General features: G+C 34.6%; 1 protein-coding gene across 1 annotated transcript; it reads right to left on the bottom strand.

Moving 5' to 3' along the window:
• Positions 1-1,783: 1,783 nt before the first annotated feature.
• Positions 1,784-2,644, bottom strand: LOC113228603. Its single transcript, XM_026461957.1, has one exon. The coding sequence runs from the start codon at positions 2,642-2,644 to the stop codon at positions 1,784-1,786; it is 861 nt and encodes a 286-aa protein (XP_026317742.1).
• Between the last annotated feature and the right edge of the window lie 7,459 nt (positions 2,645-10,103).

Genomic DNA, 10,103 nt, shown 5'->3' with positions numbered 1-10,103 from the left:
TCATAATTATCACACACCTTTCGCTGATAGCAAAAACTTTCAAAACTTACTCGGTCATTTGGTAACAGCGGTAGCCCTGGTTTGGTAACACACACAATAATAATAGGAGTATTTTCACAAAAAAACATATGAATATCATGCTTGTAAAGATTTTTACGCCCTTTTACGAAAGCGTCAATGGTCTTTTGCAGAGACTAAATAAGTCCAGTAATGAACTTGTGCAGACTTTGTTTTTAAGATGTGACTATTACCTATAACTGTTTTTAATGTTCCTAATGTTAATCTTGTTAATTGTATTTTAATTTTATAACTTTTTGACATTTTTAATTCGTAACTTGAATTTAATTTTTAATTTTTATTTTATTTATTGCTTTTAAATTTTTATAACCGTGTAATGTATAATGTAATGTTATGGGATTAATGCCTAAATAAAATAAATATTTGAAAAAAATGACACCATGATAAAGGGACTATTTGGCAATGCTAGCTACATTAATTAAGTCAAAGCTTAATACTGGGCAAGTTCCCGGAAAATGCGAAACGTGACGACAGAATGTGCGCAACAAGGCGAGTTTTTCAAGGAAATGAGTTAACTTTGAAGGGCTAGCGATAATTCTGAATTGCGGTTGTAACCTTATCGACCAGCCCTTAACTATGAATTGTTTCACAATCGTTAGGATAATGGGTAACCCGATCTGTTATTGTATTTTTAATGATCGTTAATGAAGCCCTAATAATGATAACGAACTAGCGAAAAGAGACCAGCGAAAAACGAAGTAACGAAAACAATTATTATTGTTTTAATGCTCCATGGAAAGACTTTTGGTTATTTTTGATTAATATACAGGTTGTGAAAAGAAAGGCGAACTCATGATAGTAAAAAAACTTCCTTTAGGACTGTTGGACCCACTGCTTGGTTCCACTCGTGGGTTCAGTAGGATTTTCAAGTACTCATATCCCCACTTAGATGGTGGAACCAACGATCTTAGTTTTAACGAGTAAATTTTTGGGCTAGTGGCTCAAATTCACGAAAGAAATAAATGTAGGCCATACAAACACTTCTCCCGGCCCGGGATCGAACTCAGGACATCTGCGTAGCAGTCCAGCATGATGACCGATCTCACGGAGGCAATTTATAGGGATATTGACCTACTAAGAAATAGACGTCCGGTTCGCGCTAAAAAGTGTCCGCACTCGCGCAACAGTATTCGAGTCTACTTGTTCGACTGACAGCGCGGTTGTCAATCATGCAGTACAAAAAAAAAAGATGTAGTGAATAATCCTTTCCTATCGGCAAAACTCGGAATAACGATAACACCCGAATGGTGCCGATGTGTCTATGAATTACTGTATTATTAAATTACGTGTAGGTATCAAATAAATCGCATACTTTATTTATCAATGTCAAATGTCAAACTGCCCGTTTGACGTATATTACACTGAGATGTTAAAACCACCACGATTCTATCATATAAAGAATTCGTTAGGTAAACAAAAATATAACTAGTTACCGAGGACGTTTTATTTCAATAAAACGCACTGATAAAAACCAAATTCCGGTTGGGATGATCTAATGATTCTATAAGGATTGGAACCCCAAAAGTCTAACTATAAGTCAAAACTACAGTAGGATTTTGCAGACCTTTTTTATAACAATTAATTTTTTTAATTAATTAAAAATACTATGACATAACAAAAAAGACACCTCAACATAAAACAAAACAAACCAGCAGAGAAATTAATATAAATAAATATGATTTTCTGATTGGATGAACGACTTCGATTATGACAGCGGGATAAGAGGAGGAGGAGCGGGGTGGACAGTGTGATGCGAAACAATACTTCCAACTTCCATATCACAGTCAGATTCAGAACTATTTTCTGGTGTATCATCGTCAGAGTTTTCATGAACGTTGATTACAAAACTAGCCATATAATTTTCCAACTCAGGTTCGTGTTTTCGGTACTCGTTTTCGCATTTGATGGCGTGGTCACATACTTTGGCCCAAGCATCGGAACCAATCATATTAACCTTTTCCTGTACCAATTGTTTCACAGTAGTCATATTCATACTGATGTTTCTTTTGAATACGTATCCCTTTATTTGAGACCATATGTTTTCAATCGGATTAAAATCAGGATGATATGGTGGCAATCTTAGTACGCTGTGTCCATATTCGTTCATAAGTTTATCTATAGAGTATTCTACAAAGTCTTGTTTGTACTTGCAAATAATTTCATATATTTCAATTTTTGTTAATGTCGGATCAATCGGAACGTTAAGTTTGGATAGCCAATCAATCATGTCTTGCTTACGGGTATTTGAATTAGGAGGTTTTTCTACGTACTTATTATGATATGCAGCATTATCTACTACTAGTACCGAATGTGGAGCTAAGTTTGGAATGAGTTGATTACGAAGCCATTTTTCATAGTTTTCATTGTTCATCGCGTTGTGATAGTCACCTGTTTTATCAGTAGACTGATACATTAACAATGCCATAGGTATAAACCCCTTTCTACTACCAGCGTGCACTATTATAAGACGTTGTCCTTTAGAAATTAACTGTTTCACTCCGTTTTCTGACGAGTCAGCCCAGCTTTTACCTGCCAAATGTGAGGTATGGATGTATGTTTCATCCATATAAACAATCTCTCTCCCTTGCAATCTGTACTTTTTTATCGCGGCTAAAAACTTTACTCTTTTTAAACGAACATCATCTTTCTCGATAAGTAATTTACTGTTGTTTTCAACTTTTTTATACCGAAATCATTTTCACCATTTTTCTAAGAATTTTTCTTAGCGTAAAGTCACATCCCTTAAAATTTATGGCTTCGGATAACTTGGACTTCAGGGCTTTAATTGTAGGTACTTGTTTGTATATTAAATGGAAATTATACACTAATCGGCGTATAACGTTGTAGTCAAAATCGTCAAGACCTAGACAAAATAATTTATTTGGTCTTTGCCGACTTCGGACTATTGGAGGTAGATTGATTTATGTTGAAAAAAGTAAAAAAGATTTTGCAATATTTTATTTACTGTTCGTTGAGAAATTCCACTGGCCTCCGAAACTCGTTTTTGGACTTTACAAAAGTAAGCAGTATAGTTGGTATGTTTGAATTTATCATTTTCAGTTAAGAAATATAAATAAATATTGAAAATAACTTCGCAGGCTTGCCGATCTAAACGTTTCCCTTTTCTTAGTGCTTTCGGCATGTCTGTTATAAATTGTTAATGTGGATCGAATAAAATCAATGTTTATTATTTACAAAAATGACAGACAAGAGTGACATGTAAAAGGTCTATCAAAATATAGGTGGCCTGCATTAATACACGAGTCCATGAAGTTTATCACAAAATCTAACATAAATATATTTCTGTGGTATTAACTACTCTATATAGATACTTCCTCTTGCAATGCGACCTTTCCCTACGTTGTCTCGAGGGGTACTGAGTGCGAGTGAAGTAGTAAGACAAAAACGAACATTTCCGAGAAAATACGAAAGGAAAGGATTATTCACTACATCATAACTTGTAAAAATTACTGCAGTAAAGTCAAATCATATTTTCACTAAACAAATATACTGTGTTATCATAATTTTCATTTAAAAGTGTTATTTGGTACAGTTTTAAAGTATCTAATTTATATATAAATTAATCGTAATAGTACATTATGATATAAGTGCGGTAAGTTGAAAATTACAGCCGAGGCGATATTGCTAGCCCGACCCGTAGGCGAGGGCTATAAGAAAGCAGAAGCTGTAATTTTCAAACCGCACGTATGTCATACGACGTTTTATAACATATTTGCGAGGAAATAAATAAGACTCTGACTTTCTTAAACGAATAAATCTTTAATTACTTGTTAAAGCAGTTATAGAAATTTGAACAATTTTTAAAAGTGATTGTTACGTTTACAGTTGGCATTTTTAATGTTGTCAAGTTATTATTATTAGTTACAATCTCCTCAGTCTCTCTCACTCTCTTGAGTGAAAGTAGGAGAAACGAGACCACAGAGTTCTGCAGTCGGTGGCGGCGGCGGAGGCGGTTGCGGCTGCGGCGACGATCGATGGTGGAATGTACGCGTGTGTGCTCGTAGATGGTTGAAAGTCAACACTTGACTCCAAATTTATGTTCCTTGTAATGCGAGAGCTAATTTCTTCTTTATTTCTTATCGAGTCTTCTATGTATCCTTCGGCTACATTACTTAACCGCCATCCTCCGTGGCGTTTTAGTGTCAATAAGTCCACACCTGAATCGGCGAGCAATGTAACCGAGGACCTTCTGAAACTGTGCCCTGTGTATTCATGTGCTTGAGGCAAATTTAAGAAAGTGGCGATTTCTTTGTCTAGTTGGTTAGTGCATTTTCCATTTTGGTAATTTTGAAAAAATCTGTTGGAATTAGCTTTTGTTGAACGAAGCGCTTCGTATTTCTTCACTACGTCGTAAAAAGGCCCCTGTGTTGTGAACGACCTTGAAATTTTATTTTTTGTGTTTATGACCTGGGCAAGAAGAACCCGCCCATGGTTCTCGACATCATTAGGCAGTGGTCCGACCGGCGGCGATGAACGAGAAACGAGTAACGAGTAGAACTATAAACTATCAGCGGGAAGCGAGTGTAGTTTCGATAGTTTTGTCGCCGGGCTATAACGGCTATAAGCGAGTGTGTAAGTGCGACGAGCGATTACTCGTGCCGCTCGCTCAGTCCTGTGCAAACCTGCGTACGTTTCAGTGCCGCACTGTGAAATGATGAAGCGGGCGAGTATCGCTGAACGAGTATCGCTTAGCGAGTTTATTTTTGAAAGCTCGTCGCTTAGCGATAAAACTAGTAAAGCGAGTCGTCGCCGGCAGTGTGAACAGTCAGCGATCAACTATTTGTATATGCATCTCTTTTATTTATACGGAATGTTATATCTATTGTACGTTTCTTGAGCGAGAAAATAGTCGATAGTTAATCGTTTACTCGCCGTTGGTGGGACCACTGCCTTAGTTGTTATAAAAAAAAAAATAAAATAAAAATAAAATAAAATAAAAATAAAAAGTATTTATTTCAGACAACCGTGATCCATAAATTGTTAGTACAAACTTAGTGAGTATGTTAGTATTTTATTTCTAAAAGTGACCTCGTCCTTCTCAGCAAGTGGCCGATCAGTGGACAGTCCCCACTGTCAGCCATCTCCCTCAGCTCGCTGTGGCTGCTGCCACGCACTCTGTATAATATTGATGCGCTTTTTTTGCGCATGATAGCTTCAAAGCTGTCTACGCCAGCCCACGCAAACATCGCAGAAGCGCTACAAAAGCGCGGCAGCCGCAACAGCGCCCTGAAGGCGTTATTATATTGGACACGCAGGGCACTGTAGGCCTTTTTGGTATAGTTGGTCCATAAGCTGCACGCGTAGAATGATGTACAGTATGCTTTAAAAAGTGTAATTTTAACTGTTTCCGTGCAGCTACTAAACCTATGTGCCAACATATTCGCCCTAACCGACAGTGCCCTACGTTCCCTATCAATGTCTTCATCGTCCCTAAGGCTGTCAGTAACAATATGTCCAAGGTATTTAAATTTATAAACTCTTTCTAAAGGTTCGTTATAGAGACTTATAGGGGGTACAATGTTAGGACATTTATTACCAGCCTTAAAGACCATGACCATGTTTGCCAACTCTTGACGTCTACATGCACCATTTATACCGAATATTAATACAACCTGAAAAGAGATAAAAAGAACGTATAAACACCTATATTGTAAAGAAATACGAAAGTGAAAGAAATTAATAACAACAATTTAGTTTCAACTCACCTTTGTTGCCAAATATCGCCAATCCGGAGCTTCTTTTAGGAACTTCTTGATATTGTCAGCCGAAAATACTTTCGACTTTTTACTTACATGGCCATCTGAGCGTCTTTTTAGAAATGCTATCAAGTTGGAGTATGACTTGATATCAATACCATGGTTTGTTTTCATAGTGCTTTTTAGCATTGAATAGTAGCACCACAATGAGCTTGACTTATATTTTTGAGGAAGTTCCATGAAATAGGCTAAAAACACATTTTCTGAAAATGAATTTGCATCTTTGCTTGTTTTCCATATGATGAAATTTTGATACGCTTGTAAGTATCTATCGGTCGATTTTTCAGGTAAGAGGCTTAGAGTAGGCTTTTTCACTGCGTTTAAGACTTGTGGCGGTGTCAAATTAATAAATTCATCACTACTTGACGACATTTTCAAATAAAAACAATACAAATTAGCCATGCGCGCGCATCAACGTTTTTTTTTTAGGTAAAGGTATAAAAATAGCCAGTATTACTAATAAAGTAAATTAATATTTTTGTGTTTTTGTTACAGATAAATGGTTGTAATTTATTGTCAAAATTAATTAAATGAAAGAATTAAATGTTTATTTACTATATTTTATCTCCCAAAGTTAATTTTATTCATAAAATATTGACCACTTTTCTAACATAAAAACTCTTTGCAAAGATTTAAAAAAGTATCGTTCATTTTTAGACGGAGTATCTTAAAAAACCGTGCATGTTACTTTATTAAAAAAAAAACTCGTGCGTTTTACATTACAATAACGCACAAGTGCGTAATGAAATATATTACGATATTGAAATTGGTGTGATTTCAGCCACTTTACGAGCAAATATGTTATAAATATAAATTACAAAAGCAAACAAAATAATCAAATAGCTAGCTGTCCTTTTTTTACACATTGCATGCGCAAAGGATGGAAAGAGACCCATTACGTCAATTTCAAGAAGCCTTTAAATAAACTTCTTGGTCATTTTCAATTGTTCGAACTATAAGCAATTGAAATATTTGGAACAAACAAACTATAGAGTCGTGTTGATTTTAATCTTATTTTTAAAATGACTTTTTATTAAACGTTAGCAATAACTAACAAAATATTGTTGTACTCGTTTTACTGCTTGTGATTACCTATCAGAAGTCAGAAAATACATTTGCCCGAAAAAATGTTAGCTCGAATTTTTATAATGTGAAATGTATTTTTTTAGGAATATTACAAAACAAAAGCTAATTTTGGCTTGGTTCTCACAAAGCCAAAATTAACTTATGTTTTGTTGCATCATAAATCATAAGCATATAAATCGGTTTTCGGAATTACGGATATTTGAGTTTACGTTTAATTGTAATATTGGTACATTTCTTATAGTACAAGCTTATTTTCATATTTGTAGTAATATTTGTATGTATGTATCTGCCCAACTCTTTATTATATATTTAAGTGAATTTGTACAAAATGCGACGTAATAATATATATAAAATTAATTAATATTTACGAGAAAGCCTACTCCATTATTCTTATGTTCAAGTATTTTTCAGTCGAAGCTAAATATGGTGCATTTTGTTAAGTTTCCAGTAGAATCTGAATATGGTGTTTTTGGGCCCTTAAATTGTTGCAAGCAAAATTAGGCAGTACTGCAATGACGTTACAACTTAAATTAAATGTTTTAGTTTTTATATTTCGCTAGATGTCACTACGTTTGTATAGGTTAACTTCGGACATTTTTTTAGTGGTTTTTGTATTTGACCCGATGTCCATTTGTTGGTAGGTCAATGGATATGAGACGCAAAATACAAGTTTTGACTTATTTCGATTACATGGAGAATTGGTTATTTGACATTAAAATTAAATTAAATTTTGTTTTTAATTGACAATTAAATTACCTGTAGGGAATATGTGGCCGGTAACACGAATGACTAAACTTCGCTGAATAAAAAAATTCAGTCATAAATTTTATTCCATTGTTTCTAGAGATATTTTAATGAACTCTTTCATCTCGTTCTCTCCTGTATTTCGTAACAAATACGTCAGAGGACTATGAGCTATTTTACAATAAGAGAAATTATATTTCATTTCTAAAAGGTGTATGTTATAAAACATGCAAACGCACCTAACCTAATCTACACAACCACGACACCAGTTCGTCTTTCGCTCAAAAGAAAGTGCGCGGTGCTGACAGACCTTTCGGAATAAACGAAATTGAACATTCGTGGATTTAATATTATTTTTTAATACAGTTGCTCAAAACGTGGTATTTTTCGCACTACAAATCGTGCGGAAAGTTGGATTTCTCGCACTAGTGCTTTTTACTTTTCCAGTTTTTTTTTAATTTACTGTTGTTTTAAGTCTTAAACATAGAACTAAAGAGATTGTATATTTATTTCATGTTTATGTGCTTTGTGACGTAAGTCATTCGTCATTAAAACTTATATTTATTTACAAATACTATATAATGAACGTATCGCGTGGAGGTCTCTGCCTACCCCTGAATGGGTGACAGGCGAGATTTTTATGTATATATTTGTTTTATGTATTACAGATAAATTGTATCTCACTACCGCGCACGGGTTCCTAAAGAAGTTTAAACAAAAGTACCAGGACTTCATAATAAGAAAAGTGGTTATAGACCGATATTACAGAAAATAAACAAAAACAGCACGTTAGAACTATATTTCCATAGACTTTTAAATAATGGTTGCAGTGGTTGTATTTCATTATTTTAATTTACTAGCAGAAAATGAGTTTTTTTTAAATACTGTTTTATTTTACTTTCAATGTAGTTTTTTCGCAAATGTATTAAAAAACGTCGTTTGATACACGTGCGGATTTGTCATTTTCACTTGCCTCGAGTCTTGACCCTCGCCTCTGGCTCGGGCCAAGATGCCTCGAGACTCGTGAATAATGACTAACTTTCCGCACTTGTATCAAAAATAACTATTTTTAAATAATTATGGTTGCTCCTATTGTTAGAATAAAAAATAAAAAGAACAAAATCCTGATAGGAAAATTAGCAGTAGAGCTCCTTGCGAAAGAGTTTGACCAGGAAAGTATAAAAACCTTGTTTGTACATTGTGCACATTACTGCATTCCGGTTTTCGAGTGTAAGGGTGCTGGTGAAATTACAAGTAAATGGGACTTGTTAACATATGTCTCAGTAACTTATGTCCGTAAGGATGTACTTGCATTTCTTATATATTATTGCAATTGTTATTGTTGTTTTGTTTAATAAGTAAGTTTGACCTACATGAGAAGTACCTTCTTTGTTTATACTTACTTAATCATTAAGAAGAGCGTGCTCGCCCATAAACTGTTTCCAGTTTGGCGGGAGATAGACTTCTGTAAAATGTATACTTTAATTATTTATTAAAACAAAAAGTTAGAAGAAGGTAAACCCCGGCCAAACAGTCGCTGGTTGAAATCCAGCCAGATCGAAGAAATTATTCTTTGCACTTGTTCGATATTTGTATCAATAATAACAATAAAATATAGAGTTCATTAGGCGGCCAAATCATTGGAATTATTATGTAAAAATGTTACGTAGATATCTTTAGGTTTACCTTCACCAGAATTTTATATGAAAATTATATCTTAAACAGAATATTCACACCTTAACAAAGAAATACTCAATTATAGATATTATAAAAGGAACGTTGCTAGTCTAGTGGGACGATCGCTTTTCAACCGAGTGGTCGACGTCTCAAAGCCCTTTGGCGTCATGTACCTAGTTACGTTGGAACGCACCCTAAGAAGTCCTCAACCTACATTGGGCTAGCGAGGGTTACCTTGGAGGAGACCCGTGGCAAGCAGTGGGACGAATAATAATGTTGCTTGTGGTTGAATTCTAGCATGATTTGGCCAAAAGTTTTTTTATCTGTTTTTTACATTAATTTTTTGCTTTATTATTATTTTATTTAACAAGTCGTGTTAATTTAATGTGCAACATAAATTCGAAAGAGAAGTTAAAAATTATTAAAAAAGTCGTACGTTTCGCGTTGATGCTAAATTTTTCAGTCTAATAGCATGCATGATACAAAGCTATTTCTGACCGCTTTAACGCGTTTAATTCCGCGTCTATAAATTTGGTGACGCTCTGCAGTCTTCGCAAAATTAAAAATAAAAGGTTTCAATGTCTGTTTTTTTACGCAATTTCGTATTATAGGAAAAGCAAACTGCTCATTTCCAACGGCACCCTATTATATTTATATAGATAAATTAGTAGCTCGCCTGCTTGCCTATTTCTCCGAGATTCTGATCTTTCCATCACAATGGCGAGAGAACAACGAATCACA

Source organism: Hyposmocoma kahamanoa, unplaced genomic scaffold, assembly GCF_003589595.1.
Source record: "Hyposmocoma kahamanoa isolate Upper Pololo Valley unplaced genomic scaffold, ASM358959v1 232, whole genome shotgun sequence".
Lineage (NCBI taxonomy): Eukaryota > Metazoa > Arthropoda > Insecta > Lepidoptera > Cosmopterigidae > Hyposmocoma > Hyposmocoma kahamanoa.
Note: the sequence above shows the minus strand (reverse complement) of the source record. Positions and strands in the feature narration are given on the sequence as shown.